This window comes from Hydra vulgaris, chromosome 12 (genome assembly GCF_038396675.1).
Source record: "Hydra vulgaris chromosome 12, alternate assembly HydraT2T_AEP".
Lineage (NCBI taxonomy): Eukaryota > Metazoa > Cnidaria > Hydrozoa > Anthoathecata > Hydridae > Hydra > Hydra vulgaris.
The window spans coordinates 20,230,001-20,252,391 of NC_088931.1; the positions used below are offsets into that span (position 1 = coordinate 20,230,001).

At 26.7% G+C, this 22,391-nt stretch overlaps 1 protein-coding gene across 1 annotated transcript in view; it reads left to right on the forward strand.

Moving 5' to 3' along the window:
* LOC100202757 (cytoplasmic dynein 2 heavy chain 1) overlaps window positions 1–22,391 on the forward strand; it is a 78,228-nt gene that overhangs the window by 46,334 nt on the left and 9,503 nt on the right. The window contains exons 39-67 of the mRNA XM_065812485.1: window positions 351–717; window positions 1,023–1,243; window positions 1,520–1,657; window positions 1,781–2,055; window positions 2,738–2,861; window positions 3,053–3,174; window positions 4,687–4,773; window positions 4,955–5,081; window positions 5,213–5,464; window positions 5,721–5,819; window positions 6,036–6,159; window positions 6,451–6,508; window positions 6,597–6,702; window positions 6,950–7,069; window positions 9,480–9,614; window positions 9,731–9,874; window positions 9,989–10,078; window positions 10,186–10,251; window positions 10,360–10,410; window positions 10,493–10,570; window positions 14,980–15,111; window positions 15,851–15,923; window positions 16,131–16,240; window positions 16,415–16,465; window positions 19,646–19,771; window positions 19,919–20,182; window positions 20,363–20,444; window positions 20,519–20,652; window positions 20,758–20,820. Coding sequence (XP_065668557.1) covers window positions 351–717; window positions 1,023–1,243; window positions 1,520–1,657; window positions 1,781–2,055; window positions 2,738–2,861; window positions 3,053–3,174; window positions 4,687–4,773; window positions 4,955–5,081; window positions 5,213–5,464; window positions 5,721–5,819; window positions 6,036–6,159; window positions 6,451–6,508; window positions 6,597–6,702; window positions 6,950–7,069; window positions 9,480–9,614; window positions 9,731–9,874; window positions 9,989–10,078; window positions 10,186–10,251; window positions 10,360–10,410; window positions 10,493–10,570; window positions 14,980–15,111; window positions 15,851–15,923; window positions 16,131–16,240; window positions 16,415–16,465; window positions 19,646–19,771; window positions 19,919–20,182; window positions 20,363–20,444; window positions 20,519–20,652; window positions 20,758–20,820 — 3,819 coding nt within the window. The remainder of the gene's footprint in view (window positions 1–350; window positions 718–1,022; window positions 1,244–1,519; window positions 1,658–1,780; window positions 2,056–2,737; window positions 2,862–3,052; window positions 3,175–4,686; window positions 4,774–4,954; window positions 5,082–5,212; window positions 5,465–5,720; window positions 5,820–6,035; window positions 6,160–6,450; window positions 6,509–6,596; window positions 6,703–6,949; window positions 7,070–9,479; window positions 9,615–9,730; window positions 9,875–9,988; window positions 10,079–10,185; window positions 10,252–10,359; window positions 10,411–10,492; window positions 10,571–14,979; window positions 15,112–15,850; window positions 15,924–16,130; window positions 16,241–16,414; window positions 16,466–19,645; window positions 19,772–19,918; window positions 20,183–20,362; window positions 20,445–20,518; window positions 20,653–20,757; window positions 20,821–22,391) is intronic.

A 22,391-nucleotide genomic window follows, 5' to 3' on the forward strand; every position in this document is an offset into this window, starting at 1 on the left:
ACATGATTTTATTTATATTTTTATCATAATATTTAGGTATTGGTATTATTTTTGCAATATTGAAGTTTTTCAGTTATTATTAATTAAATAATTTTTTTCAATAATCAGTATCATTGGTATTATCAGTATTTATTAGTATTTATTCTTTGCAAAAACTGCATTAGCATCCAAGGTTTTCAAGTTTTTTTTTTACCTACAATTAAATTTATCTCAGAGTTTTCTTTCTCATAGGTAAGTTGTCTTTACAAATGGCTAAAGTTCATTGTCTGCATCCTATATAGAATCAGTTTAATGCCAAAATGACTAGAATGAATATATATGTATATTTATACATAATTTTCTTTTTATAGGTTATGCAAAGTGCTGGTATATCTGGAGAACAAGTTGTATTATTAATAGAAGATTATCAGTTGGTTGAACCTAATTTTCTAGAACTTATTAATAGTTTATTGTGCTCTGGAGATGTGCCTGGATTGTATACGTCAGAAGAATTAGATCCTTTGCTGGTTCCATTACGTGAGCAAGCTTCTCAAGAAGGATATAGAGGACCCATTTATGGATATTTTGCTCAACGTGTGTTATGCAATCTGCATGTTGTTTTAATTATGGATTGCTCATCGTCTAATTTTGTAATAAATTGTGAGGCAAACCCTGCACTATATAAATGTTGTTCTTTTCAATGGTTAGATAGTTGGACTAAGTCCAGTATGCTGCAAAGTAAGGTTTTGTGTACTTTTTGTTGCGCTAATTTTTTACATAGAAATGTTTTAATGAGTTTTTCTTTAAAAATGTTCTTTTAAAAGTTTTCTGGGTAAATATTTTATAGAATTTTTTTGCAGAATTGTTTTAGAATTTTTATAGAGTATTTTTCACAAAATTATTTTAAAGAATTTTTTATTGGTTTTTAAACATCTTTGATATCATTTAATAATATCAACTAATTGTCTATTTAGCTTTCAAACTTTTTTACCAGTAGTACTCTAACTTTTTTATTATAAGATTTTGAACTTTTTTATTATTAGTTCCCAAACTTCTATCAGAAGCCAAAATTGATCCAAATGATTCACAGAAACTACCTCCATTTCCAATGAATGAAAAATTGAGTGAACATTTCTACCTTTTACATCAAACATGCTTAAAAGTTGGTGCAACTCCTCGACATTATTTGAAATTTTTAAATAATTATGTTAGTCTTTATACAGCAAAAAAAGAAGTCATTGAAAAAAGAAGAAAACACTTACAAGTAAACTTTGAAATAAAATTTTTCAACTTAAATATATATTGCATATGATGATCATTTCAATTTTTTTTATAAGGGTAAATAAAAACTTGAAGTATTTGTTCCCAACTTAGTCTTTATTCCTCTCATATTAGTCAAGTTTCTATTCTTCTTCAACTTAGTCAAGTAATTTTGTAATAAATTGTGAGCACTATATAATGCACTATATCTATATAAAAGTTTTTGTTACCAAAGTTACTTTATTAAAAATAATCTTGATAATAATTTTTTTAAATTTAGGGTGGTGTTTCTAAGTTAAAGGAAGCTACAAATCTTGTAGATGATTTAAAAAAAAATGCTGCCCTTCAAGGAAAACTACTCTCTGAAAAACAATCTGAAGCAGATGCAGCTTTAAAATCTATTACTCAAAGCATGGAGGTTAACAATTTTTTAAGTTCTAAAATAAAATTCAATATTTATTTAAATTTAATAATTTTATCAATTTATTATAAGCTTATATAAATTGTTTTAAGCTTATTTATATAAGCTTATTTTGTTTAGAATGCTGGGAGTCAAAAAGTGGAAATGGAGCGTTTAAAAGAAAAACAGAATGTTGAAGTTGAAAAACTGGCAAAGCGCAAAGAAGCTATTGAAGCTGAGTTAAGTGAAATTGGACCTGTTCTTGAAGAAGCAAAGCAAGCTGTTGGAAATATTAAATCAGAGTCCCTTAGTGAAATCCGTGCACTGCGCATGCCACCTGATGCTATTCGTGATATTCTCGAGGGTGTGCTCAGGCTGATGGGAATTTTAGATACTTCATGGAATAGTATGAGAGGGTAGCATAATTATTTAAAATTGATCCATCTAAGTTTAAGTTTCCATTTTCAGAGATTTTTTAGTATTTTAAAGGGATCCCAAACCTCCAAGACATGTTATGTTGATATTAAAGAGAGTGATTGAAAAAAAAATGTTTGGGCTAAATTTTTTTGATTAAAACAAAAAAATAAATGCATACCAATAAAAACTTTTTTATTTTAATCGAAGCTCGCCTTTTCCATTTTTTTGAAGGCAAAAAATTCAGCATAATATACGCTGCAATCCACAGACTTAAAAATTTATTCAACCCCATTTTTATTCCTAAGAGTTTCAGTACATGACATCATTAACTTTTTTGTTTGTTTACATAATCGATCTCTTACGCAAACAAAAAAATCAATGACCTCATGTATTAAAACTCTTATGAATAAATTATCAAGTCTGTAAGTTGCAGCTTATGCTATGCTGACTTTTTGGCTAACGATAAAACAGAGAAGGCAAGCTTTAACTAAAATAAAAAAGTTAGTTTTTCTTGGTATGCATTTATTCTTTTGTTTTAATCAAAAAAACTTAGCCCAAACATTTTTTTTATCATTCCCTTTAATATGATCATAACATAACGGAGGCTTGGGATCCGATTAAGTAAACTAAATGAAAATTATTTTTTAATATAAATTAAGTTTAATCATAAGTAATCTTTAGATTTCTTGCTAAACGTGGTGCAAAAGAAGATATAATTTCTTTTGATGCACACAGTATTTCACCTGAAATTCGCAGCAGTGTTGAAGAACTATTGGAATCTAAGAAATCATCATTTGACACTAAAGTATTTTTTTTGCTATTTATTACTTTTTTACCATTGCCCTGCATTTGAGGTTTATAATTTTTTTTAAGTTTAAAAGTTTTTTTAGAACTAACAATTTTAGTTTTAAATACATTTTTTATTTTTTTATTCAATACTTCTTAAAATTTAATTGATATCTAGAATATTTAATTAAAATGTTTTTGGATATTTAGGTAGCAAAAAGAGCAAGCGTTGCAGCAGCTCCATTAGCAGCTTGGGTAACTGCAAATGTTAAATATTCTAAAGTTTTAGAAAAGATTGGACCTCTAGAAAAGGAGCAATCAGAATTGCAAAAGTATGTTTAGTGTAAATTTAAAAAAGTTTAAATATTAGTTATAATTAAAATTAAATGTAATAATAATAGTAATAATAATAATAATAATAATAATATTAATAATAATAATAGTAATAACAATAATAATAATTGTTGTTACTATTATTATCCAAATATATATATAGAGAGAGAGAGGCCTCGGCAGGAGTAAATGAGTGCGAGAGCAGAGAAAAGCTCTTCTAAAACAAATATGGCGAGCCACGTAAGCTGCTCATCTAGGTAGCATTTTACAAGAGCTTTCAGTTTTTGAGCAAGCTATATATTTATTTTTTTAAAAACTGCTCATTAAATACAAAATTTGATTTCATACGTGTTACAAGCATATGCTTGTAACATTAATGTATTAATATTTTATTAGTAATAATGTATTAATATTTTATATTTTCTTATTGTAATAGAATACAGGCATTTTGAAAATTATTACAACAATTAAAAGTTCCACAGTAAAAGTGTTTATATAATTACAATTTTTTTTAGCAGAAATTTTAATTTTTGTTCTACTTTTTTATTTTCAAATTAAGATAAATTTATAACCTGAATACAAAAACAAAGTATATATTGGCTCAAGTGCCACCTCTTTTAAAGTTTGTTATGCAAACCATTTAAAATTATTTAATACTAATAAATATAAACACGACACAGATCTTTCCAAAGAAATCCGGGAGTGAAAAGAAAGTAATTTTGTACCATCTATTAAATGGAAAGTTATTAGGTTTTGTAGGCCATGCAACCCAGTCTTAAAAATTTGTTATATTTTTTTAAATAAAAAGTTTATAAATAAAGGCACTGACTTAATTAACAAGCTGGGCAAAATGGTTTCTGTGTACAAACACAAAAACTAATTTCTATTTGTCCTCCTATGACACTGGTGATTAGACAACCATTATTATTATTATTTTTTTTTTTCATTAGATCTAATATTGCTATAGTGATATAAAAACTCGTTCCTTTGTATTTGTAATTATTTTAAACGGCTTTTTTTGAATTTGTGTTTTATGGCTGATGATTGATTACGAGGCATGAAACTTTAAGTCCCTCAAATTGTTGTTTTTCTTCATTTTGGTTTTATCATTTTAAATATATTTATATAGCATATAATTATGTATGTATGTATTTAATTATATAATGCTATAGATATATTTAGTTACATAACTAAAAGTTTCACGCAATAGGTTATCAGATGTAACAAAATTAATTTAAGACATCTTACATCTGTTACATCTTATGATTGCTATTGTGTGAAACTTTTAGTTATGTAATTAAATATATCTTTCTAGTTATACATTTTTTAAATAATTAGTTAGATATATTTAAGTACATAACTAAAAGTTTCACGTAATTAAATTCATTCAAAGATTATGTATGTATATACAAATATATTCATAGTTTTATGTTGTTTTTTTTTTTTAATAAGACCTAATATTAGTTTTGAAGGAATAGGTATATTTAAAAAAAAGATTTTCTTTTTTTTAGAGGCATAGACAAGTCTCAAAGCAGATTAGACAAGCTTGGAGAGGCTTTAAGTTCAGTTGATAAAAAAGTGGCTGATATGAAATTAAAGTAAGGGACTTTAACTATTTAAGATTTTGTGCAATATTTTACATAACTACATAAAATTACTTTTATATTTATATATATTTTAGTTATAAATATGTCTAATTATTATATTATATATATAACTATATATACACATATACATACATAAATATATAAAAACTTTCTTTTAAAACTAATTGCAAAGATTTGAAAAGCGCACTCAAGAAGCTGCAAAGTTAAAAGTTGAGTTGGACAAAGCTGAAGAAACTATTTTAGCTGCTGAGACATTAGTTGACAAGCTACGAGGAGAATTTCAGAGATGGACACTGCAGGTTGTGATTGTGTGTTAGTTGTACCTAATATTAAAAAGTTCAACTTTAAAAAGTTTAACATGTTTTATTAAAAATTTCCCTTATTTTTTTATAATTTTTACCCTTATATGATAATATTCTAATTTTTTAAGGTTGGTGAGCTAACTTCTGAAGTTGAAAAACTTCCTGCTTATGCACAACTTGCTGCTGCATTCATAACATACCTTGGTCATCAACCTGAAGATATTCGCAGAAAATATTTAGGAAAGTGGTGTCAAATGATTGGTTTGCAAAATTTTGATTTAAGGAAGTTTCTAACTACAGAAAGTGAGCAGCTTGTATGGAAAAGTGAAGGGCTACCTTCTGATTTATTGTCCATAGAAAATGCCTTGATTATTTTAAAGGTATTAAAATTCAGTATATATAAAATTTTAATTTTTTATATTATGTAGAAAAGTAGTTATCATTGTTAAAAATGACTTCACCTTTTATGTTCATATCATATTCCTTACACCAAGTAAGAATCTCTCCTTACATTAAGTTATTTAGAGTTCTTAAAAAAATCTTGATAATATATTTGTATTAAAAGACTGCCCTAGAAATATAATCTATTGTTGTTTATTCATGTTAATATATTATTGTTGCTTTTATTACTAATAGGATTGTGTTTGCCCATTTTTGGTTGATCCTTCTCAACAAGCTACACAATGGCTTAAACACCATCTAAAAGATCAGCGGTTAGAAGTTATAAATCAACAGGTCTAAAATCTATTTATAATTTCAAAAATGCATACGTTAGGAATGAAAAATACATTAGAAGTGCCTAATATCAAAAATGCATAAATAACACAGTCACATAAATTAATAAGAAATAAAAAAATTTCACTTGCTTTTAAAATCTTAATGTCTTATAAAAACATATTAATCTTATAAAAAACATGTTAATAAAAATCTTAATATCTTATAAAAACATAGGATGGAAACTTTGTCACATCTTTGGAACTTGCAGTTCGATTTGGAAAAACATTGATAATCCAAGAAGTTGACGGTGTAGAACCTATTCTTTATCCAATCCTTCGAAAAGATTTTGTTAGTCAAGGTTACAGATTATGTGAATTTTTAGTTTAAAAAACAATGTTATTATGTTATATAATGACCAGAGTATAGTTTATTATTATTTGACATATAATAAGAAAATAATTATTAAGGCATATTAAAAACTTCTTTTTTATAACCTAATTGTTATGTTAATGTTTCAACACATTAAAATATTCATAAAATATAAATGAGTTAACCTTTAATTAAAAGAGTTTATAGGAACACTTTTTATGGCCTGATTTTTACAACTTTTTTAATGAAACATTGTTGTACAGTTTTATGTTTTTTCTAGGTCCTAGATATGTTGTTAACGTTGGAGAAAAGTCTGTTGACTACAATGAAGGATTTAGGTAAGCAACTTAATAACTTAAACTATGTTGTTTCTTTTTACAAAATTATTTTAGAATAAAATTTTACAAATAGAAATTATTTATTAAGGGTTTATCTTACAACTCGTAATCCTCATCCAGAGTTAACACCAGATGCTGCATCATTAGTAAATGAAGTTAATTTTACAACTACTCGTGCAGGTCTCACAGGACAGGTTTCTTTTTTTCTAAACTTAAATTAATTTTTTTTTTTCATTAGATTGTTTGATGTATTTTTTTAAAATATTCACACGTGTTTTTTGCAATCTCTACAAGATATTTATTTTAAATTCTTTTTTTGTTTTGTCGATCATCCAAATATACTTTAAGGCATATTTTTTCAAAAATATTTTTTAAGTAAATGAAGCATTTTTTTGTCTTCTTTATCAGCTGTATTGAAATTATTTATTTATTTGTAAACAGCTTTTAGCATTGACTTTAAAAATGGAAAAGCCTGAATTAGAGGTAAAAAAAACTGAGCTGTTGCACAAAGAAGAACAACTAAAGATTCAATTAGCTGAACTTGAAGATTCATTGCTTGAGGTTAATATTTAAAAAGTTTTAATTTTTTAATTTTAAGTGCATTTGCAATATAATAGTTTTGATGTCCTCCAGTATAATACATCTTTTTTTTTTTTAATAATTTTTATGCATGTTTTTTTCAGGTTATTTTAAACAATTTTTTAGATCATTGCAAATATGATACCTGCACTTGTATTAACTTTATACATTAATGTTCCAACTTGCAATGGTTTTTAAATTAAACAGCCATATTTAAGTAATATTTTAACAATCTTATGACAATGGTAATTAAGGGTTGAATGAGAAAATTTGTTTTTTCCCATTCTCTAATTTATTTCTGTAGTAAGATTAAAAAATTACACAGTTTGAAAAATGACAAAAGTGTTAGAGCCATCACCAATTTTTGCTGATTTTTTAGTTTTTAAAATAAATATAAGTAAAAAAAAAATTATTTCATGTCATAGTTCTTTTGGAAACCACAAATAAACTTGAAATTTTAACTAAGTAATTAAAAGTCTTTTAATTTTAGGGCACGTTTGCATGATTTTAACACTTTTTTTTACACATATAAACGCAGTATAGTTGGTGGCTGTTTTGAAATGTTTTATACCTTACTAGTGAAGTTTTAATGATTGTGGAAAAATATATGCATACCATACAGCTTAAAGGCACATAGCATATTTTTATTTGTACTTTGTATGTATTATATGATACATAGTACAAGTACACCTTTGAGCAACATCATTGCCATAGTTAGAGTCCGTGTTAGAAAGGTAAACTTCTCTAATATTAAGTTTTAATAGGACTTAAGTCCTACTATAAAGATTTAAAAAAAGTTAGTTGCAATTAGTAAGCAGTTTCAAAAAACTATCCCAAAAAACTTTATGTAAGATTGAAATTGACTCTAAAATGCTCAGCTTCCAATTGAAAAATTGATCATTATAGAATCTGTCATACTATTTTGATTAATTTAATGCAAGAAAAGCAAAAAAAAGTTTCTAACAGTTGTGTAAATTATTTTTTTATCTAGTCCGCTTTTCTTCCAGAACAAGAAAAAATCAATGCAATCAAAACCAAATCAATCAAAAAACCAAATATTTAACTGCTGTTAAGTTTAAATCAAAATGAATAGTATTATTTTATTGTACACAATTTATTGGATTGCCCACTCTGTTCATATTTTTCATATGCAATGTAGATAAAAAATTGTGTTCATAATTCAAGTTGGTGGCATTTTTTAGCCTGTATAAATCCTCTCTCTTGTTTCTTGCAACCTTAAAAAAAAACACAAAAAAATTCAAATTTTCCATGGTCTAGAAATTCACCAGATATGAATCCAATTCTAAATGTAAAGATAATCAACTTGCAAAGTCTTAATGATGTTGCCATTAATGTATGTGCATACGATCTTGAAATCAAAGAAATGTGCCCTAAATTAAAAAAAAAACATCGAAATTTATTAAAAATTTTGTTAAATTAAAATTTGCATCATGAAGAATTTTCAGCTCAAGATAATGCCGCTCAAGCATATTGAAGAGTTTAGTAATAAATAACCACTCAAACGTATTAAAAAGTTTGTTAAATCAAAATGTGAATAAAATTTTTGATTTAAACAACATAAAAAATTTACAACTCATTACATTCAACATAAAGAATTTACAAATAATTTCACATAAAAACATTGTTTTATGCTTTTTAAGTTTTTGGTCCTTATATTTTTCACACCACTGTAAATGCTGAAAACTTGTATTTTCTTTTTTTGCATATTTGTTTTGCAAAACTCTTAAGGGTTTATGTTGCTAATAGGCTTTTATATTGGCAATATCTGATAATCAATTGCGAGAAAATATTATTGAAAGGGTTTGATTGTTTGACATACGAAGAGCATTGTTTTTAAAAGAGCAAAGTCCATTATTTCTTAAATTGAGTTTTTAAGTAATAAAGAGTTTGTTAAAACTTTTTAATTGGACTCTTCATTAAAAAAAGTTTAAAAAAAATGCAGGCTACTTTTAATAAACTTATAAGTGTTTAAAATGTTCATTTTAAACAATAAAAGTTTATTAAAAGTAAACAAAACTTTTGAAAGTAAAATTGATTTTATTCAAATCACAATAAACTGTTAAAAATTGTAAAAGTTTTTGATATTTTGTTAGATAAGTTTTTTTTTACTTCCCTCAAAATTGTAAAATGTGATTTCATATGGCATAAGAGAAAATAAAACATGTTAAATTTCGTTTATAAAACTTTTTGAGGAAACTTGAACCCCTCACTTTTTAGTGATTAGTCCACTAGTTTGTTAAGCTGTTGCACAAGTTGCTACAGTGCAAATAATAACAATAACAGTGCAAATATTTATTTATTTTAAATGTTGAAATAGTTGCTATAAGTTGCTACATTTTTTGATTGCTTTTTTAAATTTTCTTTCAACTAGTCTTTAGCAAATGCAGAAGGAAACATTCTTGAAAATAAAGAACTTTTAAGTTCACTTAACAAAACAAAGTTAAGTAGCATTACTATCAGTGATTCGTTAAAAGATGCTCACCAAATCCAAGCTTCACTTGATAAAGTAAAACTATTATTTTATTCTAAGCCTTTTTTTAATTTGAATTAAGTAATTATCTTTGTACACTACTCCTTGCTATTGATTTAAAAGTTTTTTTACTACTGTTTAAATTTGTTTAGGAGAGAGATGTTTACTTGTCATTAGCTGAACATGGAAGTGCATTATATTTTGCTATATGTGATCTGGCTAAAATCAACAACATGTATAGGTTTAGTCTCAATTGCTTTTTGAGATTGTTTAAAAGAGCATTAGAGTCAATAAAGGTGGGTAAATAATTGTTGTTGTTATTTTAATATATTTCAACATGACTTATAAACAACTTAAAGATTTAAGAAATTTTTGTTTAGTTTAGTTTTCTTTTAATTTATCTTCCTTAGGACAAAGGTACAAGTGACAACCATATTAATATTCTTAAAGACTCAGTTCAAACATTAGTGTATGAATATGTTTGTAGGTCACTTTTTAAAGTGAGTTTTTTTTAATTAAATAGACATAGAGATTTTTTTGCTTCATTTTCTTTTTTAGTTTTCTTTTTTTCTCTTTACGTATTTTTATTAATTTGTTTTTTTTTTAGGCTGATAGGCTCTTATTTGGTTTACATTTGGTACATGGAGTCTACCCAAATCTTTTTGAAAAACAAGTAAGTTATTTCATGGTGCTTTTTTTTATTATCATATGGTTTGTATTATTGAAATACTGCTAATTATTTTTGCTGTTTGAGATTATTGTTAACATTTTGTTTTTAAAGGAGTGGGAATTTTTTTGTGGAATTATTGTAAACACTGCTTTAAATGAAAAGGTCTGATATTAGTTTCTTGATTTACTTTTTGCAAAATGAAAATTAATCATATTATATTAATTTTTTTTTTTTTAATTTGAAGGATTTATTAAATAGTCTGAAAAATGAAGTTCCATCATGGGTTGATGAAGAGCGTTATTCATCTGTATCGTCCCTAAAGGTACAAAACTCCAAAATATTAATAAATAATCTCTTTTAAAATCTATGATTATCTGGTTGTAGTGTTTTAAGTTGTTAAATTCATTGGTTAGCTGTAGTGTTTAACCTATATCTTTATGAATTTTACTTTTTATATTTTTAGAGTCTTATTAAATGAACTTTATAGGATAAAAAAAATTAAAGTTTAATAAATATTTTTAAAATTTAGATTAAAAAATAAGTTTTGACATATAATTTACATGATTATCTGCTAATTGTTTGTGTTTTAACAATAAAATGGTTTTATTGGACATAAATTTTTACATTCTGATTTTAAATTTAATCAAATTTGGTTCATATTTCAATTTCTAATTATTTATCATAGTTTACTGTCAATCACTTAACAATTTAGTACAGTTGCTTCCTACTCAATCCTTTGTTAATACTATTGTTTTCTGCTCAATACTTTAACATAATCGTTTGCTGTTCAATGTAATTGTTTGCTATTCAACACAATTGTTTACTGCTCAATACTTTATTAACACAATGGTTTGCTGTTCAATACAATTGTTTTCTTTTTGATACAGTTTTTCTCTTCAATACAATTTTTCTTTTCAATACAATTGTTTACTGTTCAATACAATTGTTTGCTGTTCACTACAATTGTTTACTGTTCAATACAATTGTTTGCTGTTCAATGCAAATGTTTGCTGTTCAATACAATTGTTTGCTGTTCAATACAATTGTTTGCTGTTCAATGCAAATGTTTGCTACTCAATCTTTTATTAAAAAATATTGCAACAAAAAGATTCTTTTATTAAATGATTCTTTTATTAAAAAATTTTGTAACAATATGATTCTTTTATTAAACGATTCTTTTATTAAAAAATTTTGTAACAATATGATTCTTTTATTAAACAATTCTTTTATTAAAAAATTTTGTAACAAAAAGATTCTTTTAAAATTTAAACTTTGTTTTATTAAACCTATTTAAAAGAACTTTTTGATTTTAAGACAGAGAAGTTTAATTTTTCAACAAATTCACTTTCAACAAGACTACAATCAACCACTATTTACTTTCAACAAGACCGCAAGCAACCACAAAGCAACAAGTAACCATTTAAGTTGGGAGTTATAAGTCAATAGAGAAGAGAGTTAAAGAAAAAATGTTGAAAATTTAAAAAGTACACACTGAAATTTCGTGTGTGGAGCTGATTCCAAAGAATTGATGTTTGAGGATAACAACTAGTTGAATAGTAGTTCTTTGAGAATGAAGGAACATTAACAGTATATGGATGCAAGTTTGCTAAATGACAAGATTGATTATATTATATTTGGTGAAACAAAAGATAGCAGTTCACTTGAGCAATGACCATGGTTATTTTTGAATAAAAAAATTGAAAGAGATTTGACTTTATAATGATGTGACAGGGGCTCAAACTTAGCAGCTAGAACAGGTCTACAATGCATTTTTAGACCTTTTCTTAAAGAGAAAGAAGATTATTTAAAGAAGCACATCAAATATGACACCAGTGCCCCATACAGAATGCAATAAGAGACTAATAGAGATAAAGAATGAAATTAGGAGTAAAAAAATTATGGACACAATAAAGAGAAGAAATGTTGGCATGTGTTAACCTTACAATAAATTTGTTATATGGATATCATGAGAGATTTGTAGTGAAGCTAGAGAACTGTACTTTATGTCTTCTCAGATAGAAATATCAGCAATATGGTGATAATTATTAGCATTAAACAACTAAATTTTGTTTGGGTTACAACTCACTAGTCACTGCAAGCCCAAAGCTTGCAGTGACTAGTGAGTTGTAACCCAAACAAAAGATCACAGAAGAGAGATCAAGAATGGATCCTTGTGGTACCCTTGCAGTATGTTAATAATGCAATTATAAAAAATGTTTTAAAACATTTTCAGATACTATTAAATTGTTTTGCAAGTTTGCAGAACTGAGTATTTCTATTGTAATATCACTACTAGGAGGATTTTTATTCAAACTTTAGAAACTTTTTCTAATCTTATCCCAAATTATGGAGTTTTATTACATATTTATCTTCTTCTTGATAGGTTACTTTCACAGGGCTAAAGAACCTGCCCCAATTTGTCATGAGCAATATCTCTTTCTTCAATTGCAATTATTGTGGTTAATAAATCAGCTGAAGAATAAGAGGGTTAAAATCTGTATTAATTTTCAGAGTGTGAGCTGTTAAGCTAAAAGTAAGACATAAAAAGTTTGTTAACTAAAGACTTAAACACTTTGCTTATAATAGTAAAAACACTTGTTGAAAAATAATCAGAGAGGTCTGAGGGATCTTCAGAGTTTTTGAGAATAGAAACAACAGATGCATTTTTCTGGAAACCTGAAAAAACAAGATTTAGTTAAGCACTTTTTAAATAGTTTAGAAATGAGATGATGAGAGTTCTTGATCACAAGCTAAGGAAGAGAAATGAGAAATAACTTTATCAACAAAAGCTGGAGTGGTTTGAATGTCCGATAATGGTTTAACATTTTTCTCTGGGATTCAGGAAAAGTCATTAGATTCAAGAGATGAATTCAAGTAAAAGCTATTTGCATGTAATTGTGTCTTATCTTTGGGAAATATAATAAAATAAGATCCATGTATGGGAGATAAAATGTTATATCTGTGTTATCATCTCTGGCAATCATAAAAAGATATTTACTCTCAAGAGAGATGTTCTGCTGAAAAGGATTATGATTAGAAACTGAGTCTACACAAGAAATTGGAGAAAATCATAGGGTAAGAAAACACATAATAGAGTAAAGTTCAACAAATCATAGAGTAAGGCTTGACTTCAAATGAAGATGGAATAAAAGATTCAATGCTTGCCTAAATCTAATTACATAGGAAAAGCAATCTTTAGCTAAAGGACCGTCACAAAGAAAGTTAAAAAAGAATCCCAGTCTGCTATAACATAGTTGTACAAAGTTTCATGATTTTTTCAGAAGTTTAATGATTCTGGTGTAGTACAAAATTTTAGTGACAGAATTTTATGCACCAGCTCAAGGAGGAAAAACTGAGCACAAGCAAGGATCATAGATAAATAATCAAAAAGCAAAGATAATTGATTTGGATTTTCTGAAAAATGAGTTGTAAAGTTAACTATCTGGGTAATAGAAGAAGAAAGACAAAAGTTTTTAACTTTAAAAGATCATGGTACTAACGACCTGTTAAAGTTAAAGTTGTTAAAATTCAATGTGTCAAAGCATTTAGTCTGATAAACATTCAAGTTACCAACAATAATATTGAGAGATAAATGAAGAGAAAAAGTTTGTCAATTTTATCAATTAACATTGCAATTTTTGGGCAAAATAAGGAAAAAAAGGTAGTTGAGTAAAGTGGTTGAGTAAAGTGGTGCTAATATGAAAACACTTAAAAGGATATTTAGAGGAATCAAGCCTAATTTTTTAATAAATATTGATGTTGTAATATATTAATAATGAATTGTAATATAATAATAATGAATTGATGTGTAAGTATATGCTCAGGTCATCCTTGTGACTGTTACAGAATTTGTCAATCAAAGGATAATAACTATTTAATGAAATCTGAGAAAGTAGGTCTAGGGAATTTTGCATGAAGTAAGATTCTACAGATGAAAAATTTTATTAATGATTAGTTATGTTTTAAATTATTAGAGAGAACTAGACATAGATAGTACTCTAAGCAATGAGTTATGCAGTTGCCTTATTTATGCTAATCAACCCAACGTAGCAAAGAGTACTTTATGTGTTAACAATGCACATCAAAAGCATTAACAGGGACACTTTCTATGATCATTATGGCACTTTCTATACTCTAATAGTTTATAGCCTTTGTTGGAATTAACTTCTCTGAGAGCTATTACAGAGTAAGGGAAACTTAACTAGGCTGGTTCCTCCAAACCAAAAGTTTTTGAGCTGTACTTTCATTAGGAGGTTATAGAAAGTGTCACTCAGCCAATACAAAAAGGTCAAAATGATCCAGTGTTATCATCATACGCAGGAGAAAGTGTACTACATATTAACATCTATGCTAGTCTATTAGATAAAAAAGAGAAGTGAGGCTGGTCAACAGATATTTTATGCCAACCCCTAAGGTTTTTGCATAATAGGCTTTTGAAAAAGCAGTAGTTGGCTGCAGTTTACATCTGCTTACAATATGTTTTTTTAATTAAGACTATCTCTAGCTTTTACTTAACTAGGTTAAATATTAATGATACATATAATAATAAATATTTATATATATATAAATACAGTTGCAGTAGTTTTTTTATATTTCTGTGATTGTTTTTTGATTTTTTTTTTTTGTGAAATTTTTTTAATTATTCCTAAATTAAAAAGCTCAATTGAGCATATTGATTTTTTTGTTTAATTTTAGCGGATAATATATTTAATACTGTTTTTAATTTTGCAGTCAACTTTTAATACACTTTTTTCAACATTGGATCTTACAAATCAACAAACTTGGGGAAACTTTGGGAAAAGTTCACAGTGTGAACTTGAGTTTCCAGCATCATTATCTAAGAAAGTATCAGCTTTTCAGCAGGTATGCTTTGGGTTGTTGTTTCTCAAAACTATCATAAATATATATCATAAAATAGAAAATAAAGTAGATATTTAACTAAATTTTCATTGGTTTGTGAAAAAATTTTTGAAACAAATCTTTGCATGAGTAAGTAACACAACTAAATATAAAAATGTTGTTAATTGGTTATTTCTGTGTATATCTTTTACCCTCGATTGTGTACCTTTTACCCTAGATCTATGTATACTACTTACCCTAGATTTTTCTGTGTATACCTATGTTCTGTGTAACCTGTGTAGGTCTTATCAAAATATTTTAAAAAGCTTCAAATATGATTAAAATGGTCATCATAATCAATTTTATGCAACCTTTTATAGAAAATTGTCAAACTAACATATTAATAAAACAATTAAATAATAAAAAGTTTGTGTCTATTTTTTTTTTTTTTTTTTTTTTACATTATTTTCTGGCATGTTTTTTTTTTGATTTGATAAAGCTAAGTCAATTAAAAAAAAAACAAAGTGAACTTGTTATTAACATGTTGGTAAATATTTTAATATAAGTAAAACAAGCCTAGTAAATATTTTACTAGGCCTATTTTTTTTTAAAAATTAGTATTATATACTAATTGTAAAAGAAAATAGACCTTTTTTACCAATTATTTTCAGTGTGTAATGGCAAGTAATTTTTATATATATTTATATACACATTCTAAGATATTAATAAAGATTCTTTTCATTTTTTTTATGTATAAACAAAGTTGCTTGTTGTTCAAGCATTTCGACCAGATCGATTGCAAAGCGCTATAAGTGTTTTTACTGCGAGGTCATTAGGTAAAAGTTGTTCTTAATAAAAATTAATAGTAATAATAAGTTATATTTATATTTTTTACTCTTTTAATTTTGAGCTTTGCTCTAATAAATGAAAAGTTCTTCTTTCTTGCTTTATAACCTTGTTTTCAAGATGATTTTAAAAAACTAATTACAAGTACAAAGTGAAGTTGCTGGTAGATTTTTTTTAATTTGGTTAAACTTATGCAGGTCTAAAGGTATTGTCTACTTCATCATTGAGCTTAAAAAATTTGGTTAAAGAAACTACATCAAAGGAACCTATCCTTATCATTATTTCTCCAGGATCTGATCCTTCACAAGTAAAATTTAGTTTTACATAAAATAAAAATTCTTTGTTTATATGGCAAAAATAAGTTTTTTTTAATAATATATAATTATATCAGTTACATATTACAATGAATGAAATACTACATTAATATTTAATAAGATTTATAAAAAAGATTTTAGGTTACAATAATTTATTTTAAATTTAGGAGTTAGAAGAGTTAGCTATACAAACTGTGGGAAAAGATAGATATCATCAGGTAATCAAATATCAATATTTTATCATACATTTTTTTTTTTTTTAAGAAGAACTTTAGATTATCATTCCCAAAATTAGAACTTCATACATAATTTATTGTAATATTTAGTAATTGTATTTTTTATTTTTTTTTAACAAATTGGTATTGCCATTCATCTATATAAGAATATTAACAAATTTTGAGTAAGTATTATCAGTAAATGACTGAGTTTTGGTAGAGCTAAAATTCAATTTAAGAATAAGATTTGTTTGTCAAGACGAAGGTATATTGTTTTGTCATCAGCAAGTAGAGCTATTTTAGAGGTAAGATTGTCAGCAAGATTATTTATATAGATGAGAATCAACACAGGTCCAGGGACAAAAGCTAATGGTATCCAAGAAGTTACTGGAAATGAATAAGAGTGTTGTTCATCAAGAAAAATTTTAATATTGTGGTTAAAAAGGAATGTTTCAATAATTTTAATAACTTTTCCAGTTACACTATATTAGGCAAGTTTATGGAAAAGACCAGCATAGATTTTGCCTTACCAATTTTATCCACTGCACAATGAAACATTTTTCTATAACAGTTTTCAACCAATGCACAATGAAACATTTTTTTTATAATTTTTAAATTAGTTTTTTAATTCAGCATTAGAACAAGATTAGTGAAATTTGTTTTTTTTTGTTTTTTTTTTGCAGTTATTTTTTAGGTGCTCCCAGAAGTCCTTACTGTCTTATCACAGAGCACCGCGAGAGAGCATTTAACAGGAAGTTTACGCCTCCTTCCGTACCAATGTCGCTTGTTGGGCTAGAATTGGGCTTGTTGGCGTCGAACCTAGGACCTCTGAGCCAGAACTCTAACCACTGCGCCACGGCTGCTGTTTTGATTATCAGAGAATATTGTTAGACTCAAACTGAGATATCAAAAGTAGTTAAAGATTCAATAAACTTTACTAATATAGTAAGAAGACTGATTGTGAAATAGTAAGAGGATTCAAAACAAGGAAAACAATAGTTAAGCACTTGTTAATATATAAACGAGGAAAACAATAGTTAAGCACTTGTTAATATATAAACGAGGAAAACAATAGTTAAGCACTTGTTAATATATAAACGAGGAAAACAATAGTTAAGCACTTGTTAATATATAAACGAGGAAAACAATAGTTAAGCACTTGTTAATATATAAACGAGGAAAACAATAGTTAAGCACTTGTTAATATATAAACAAGGAAAACAATAGTTAAGCACTTGTTAATATATAAACGAGGAAAACAATAGTTAAGCACTTGTTAATATATAAACGAGGAAAACAATAGTTAAGCACTTGTTAATATATAAACGAGGAAAACAATAGTTAAGCACTTGTTAATATACTTGTTTAGAGAGTAATGCAGAGAGTTGCTAGAAAACACTTTTGTAAGACTGTGGCAGGACTGTCACAGTCTTTTGTCATATAAACCACAAGCTGTAGAGAAGTTTAAACAAGAAACAACTCTGTCAATGGAAGCAATAATGATTTGGATGTCTAACAATGGATTAACCTTTTTTTTTTTGCAATGATAAGAAGTGTGTGGTCATTAGATTCAGGAGATGAATTATAGGAAAATTTATTTACAAATAGTTTCAAATTGTTCTTGGGAGAGATAATAAGATCAGATCCATATATGAGAAATAGAGTGTTGTACTTTATAAATGGCGTTGTTTCAGATTTTCAAAATATTCTAATCACCTAATTTCTGAAATAAAATATGAGTAATCTGAAAATAATGGAGTGTCTTTGTGTCAGAGAATACTTTTTTGCATGGATTTTTTGTATTATTAAAAAAATATTTGTTCTCTAGAGATTTTTTCTTGTGGAAAAGATAAAAAAAGTGATTACAATTAGAAAAATCTAATTTGTGCAACTGTTTCTACAATTGGAAACAGCAGTTGCATAAGAAAGGAGAAAACCAATGTGTAGGCTTGAATTTAAATAATTAAACAGCTGTTGTGAAAACCATGGGGTAAGGAATTCAAATCAATGATTAGGAATAAAAGCTTCCATGAATCTAGGAGATTACAAAAGGGGGATAGTTTTCAATAGAGAAATAAACAGTATCGCAATAAAGATCTTCACAAAGAAAGTCACAAAAAGATTCTCCTATAGGTATTAGTAAGAAGTGTCATGTAGAGCATGGCATATAGAGATTGGATGAGTCTAATGTAAAAGAAATGCGAGACAAAAGTTTTATTGTATTCCTTTAGTTCATAACATGATCTAAAGGAGAACAAAGAGATACTGAAGTTTAGAGACAAGAGAGAAATGCTAGGGTTAGAAACAAGAGAAAAATCAAGGAATGATGGTAACTGATAAGGGTTACATGGATAACAAGTCACAAAGTTAACTATCTGTGTAGAAAATTGAGAAAGACAAAGGGTTTTAACTTAAGAGCCAGGAAACCTAGTGGTACTAGAGCCAAACCATTCATTGTGATGATAATAAAGTCAACAATAACAACAATATTGACTGGGGATAAAAAGAAAGAGCTTGGTCAGTTTGATCAGAAACAAAGTTTTAAAGAAGGAGTCTTGGAAAAAAGGATAATAGTAAAGATCAAAAAGAAAGATGATTGATTAAAGAGGCACAAAGCAAAAGCACGTAGGTCTGATAAATTTAGTTGAATGTAAGATTAAATGAAAAGTTACTTTTAAGACCACACATATTTGCAAAGGATAGATTAAAAAATTTGGTAGTATTAGTGGTTATATTTGAATAATATTTTTAGGTAAAAAATGAATAATCCTTTTAATAACTAGACAATTTTACTCTAACCCTACTTAAGTCCATCATATATTGTGTATGACACCCTAAACAATTAAACTTTGCAGTTGTCTCATTCCTTTTAATCAAACCCAATTCATAATAAAAGGTCATTTTTAGTGGTATTGGCAGCGCATATAGAAAGCACTAACAGGGGCACCTATGCACAACATAGCTCTGTTATTTTAATTAATTGTAATATCTAGTAATTATGATTTGTAATTTTTTAAATAAAATGGAATTTTATTCTAAATATTAGAAATTTTTAGTTTAATTTTTAAAAAAAGCTGATATCATCAGGCAATAAAAGATATCATCAGCTAATGAAAGATATTAGTAATAAAATATATTTTTTTGAATAAAAAATGTTTAAGGTAGCCATTCTCTTTTTTTTAGGTAGCCATGGGTCAAGGACAAGCTGAGATTGCCATGAAACTTCTGCAAGATTGTGCAAAGTCTGGTGATTGGTTATGTTTGAAAAATCTACATCTTGTTACTCCGTGGCTTAGCAAACTTGAAAATGTAAGTATAATTAGGATAATCATTGTAGTTGTTAATTTGATAAAAATTAAAAAATCAAGTTATGTTAAATTAAATTTATTAATAACAATTTGTAAATTGTATTGTTTTATAAATTTTTTACATTGTTTTTTTTTTTTAATAATTTAGTTACTAAACAGTATTGAACCAAGTGATGGTTTTCGTCTTTGGATGACAGCTGAAACTCACGTCAAGTTTCCTGCAATTCTTTTGCAATCAAGTTTAAAGGTGACATTTGAAGCTCCTCCTGGTATTAAAAAAAATATGCAGCGTTCTTTTGAAAGCTGGACTCCTAACTTTTTTCAGTCAAATAATAACAGTCGCTGTTATACTTTGTTTGCTCTTGCATGGTTTCATGCATTAGTTGAAGAAAGAAGAAATTTTATACCACAGGTAATCTGCTCAGGACATGTTAATAGTGTGTGTAGAGATAAAGGTTATAATTATATTTTTAATTTCTTTTTAAAACATGTTATTTACATATATGATTATTTATTTGTATTTTTATATGATTATTTATTTAGAAACATTTTTATTTTTTATTTTATCTTTTAACACTTGTGTATGAATCAGGGATGGACTAAATTTTATGAGTTTTCAATGGCTGATCTTCGAGCTGGTGCAGATATTGTTGATAGATTATTTAAAAAGGCTGGTAAAGACAATTATTATTATGTTTTCAGTATTTGTTTAAAGTATAATAAATTTTTATGCATTTATTTTTTCAAGGAAATAAATCGATATCCTGGGATTTTTTGCATGGTTTATTTGAAAATGCAATTTACGGTGGAAGAGTTGATAATAACTTTGATGTCCGCGTGCTCTCTTCATATCTTCATATGTATTTTTCTGATAAACTTACGGTAGATTTTTATTAAGTAATACATATATTTTAGTAATTAAAGGTTTATTGTTAAAACACTTTGATACTTTTATTTAATTTAACATTTCTTTAAACATTTTTTCAGAGTTCCTCAAATAAAACTTTATTTCCTGCTAGTGTTTCTTTGCCAGCAACAACAAACTATAGAGTATGTGTTTTAAAATTTCATACATCAACTGTTAAACGTCTTTTATGTCTAATTATGACATTTTTTATTATGTTTTTTTTTAAACTCCTGTTGTTTATATTTTATTTTTTAACTAATATTGTCATTTTTTTTATTTGTATTTTATTTATTAACTATATGGTAGTGGTGTAGTGATAGAGCGCTTGCTTCGTAAGCGAGTTTGATTCCTGCCATGTCTCTGGTAGTACTGCACTCAACTTGTTTCTCCGCGCAGTGGGCTTGTTTTTCAAGGTTCGCATTTCGGAGCTATAGAGTTGAGAGAGGGTTATAACCACAAGTAGCCTCCTCATCTTTAGTGGCCTTCTGGGCCTTGGGGAGGTGATAAAAAAAAAAAAAAAACTTTAACATTACTTTTTTTATGGTTGAACAGTGCGTTCTATAAAAACATTCTATTTCCTGGTGAAAAAAATTACAGGATATTTTTAAAAAACACAAAATAGCTTTTTTATAGCTCTTATATACCTGTTACTTGGTTAAACATGTTATTTGGTCTGGGTGAACTAGTTTTGCATGAGATTATTCAAAATCATTATCAAATAAGCTTTATAGTTAAAGTTAATATTAGAATAGTTACAAAAGGATTAAATATTTATTTCTACCAAACTCAAGATTAAGGTGGGGGGTTTGTAAATGGCTTATTTATAAAAGAGGTTTGTAAAAATTATTTTTTTAATGTTTTCTTTTTTTCAAAAAAATAGTTTTTGAAAGCGTATTCTCCAGGTCCCAGAATGTGCTTGATATAATACAGGGATTATCTTTTTCCAGAATTCTGGATATTTTTAATTTTATTTTTTCTCAAATATCCAAATAGTTTTCTGCAAATACAAGTTTAATTATTTATTTGTCATCAAATAATTAAGACAATAAAGATATCCTTCCTCAATTATATTTAATTAGGTTAGGGACTATTTGTGCGCATTTACAACTATTTTTTCCTTTTTTTTTTTATGCGTATATTTATTATTTTGACTATTTCACCTAAAAATCTAGTTTAATTTAATCTAATAATTTTTCTATATAAGTTGTACTAATTTATAAACTATGATTTAGTAAGTAAAGTTGAAATATTTTTTTTTATATAAAAAATTCCTGCCAAAACCTAAACCCTTAGTAAATGTATGTACACTCCACTGCGCCTATCCCCATGTAAGTCAGTCGATGTATGTACACTCCACTGTGGCTATGGCTTTAACAGTCAACTAATGTCTGTATTGATGCACTTTTTATATAAAATTTTGAGGAAAAAAAAGAAAAGTTAAACAACAATAGTAGTTAAAAAACATAAAACTACTTGGAAATTAAACTTTTTAGAAAAAAATTTTTTTAAATAAATAACTTCTCTATAGAGGATTCGAAATCACAACCTTACCAGCCGTGCATCTTATCTTTACCACATACTACGTCACTATTTTACTAATTTGAAAAATTAGAATATTCAAACTTTTTTGGTGTGCATGTAATATTAATATTATGTGCATAATGTTAGTGTTATGTTTTATAATAAATATTTAATTTATAGTAACGCATTAAAT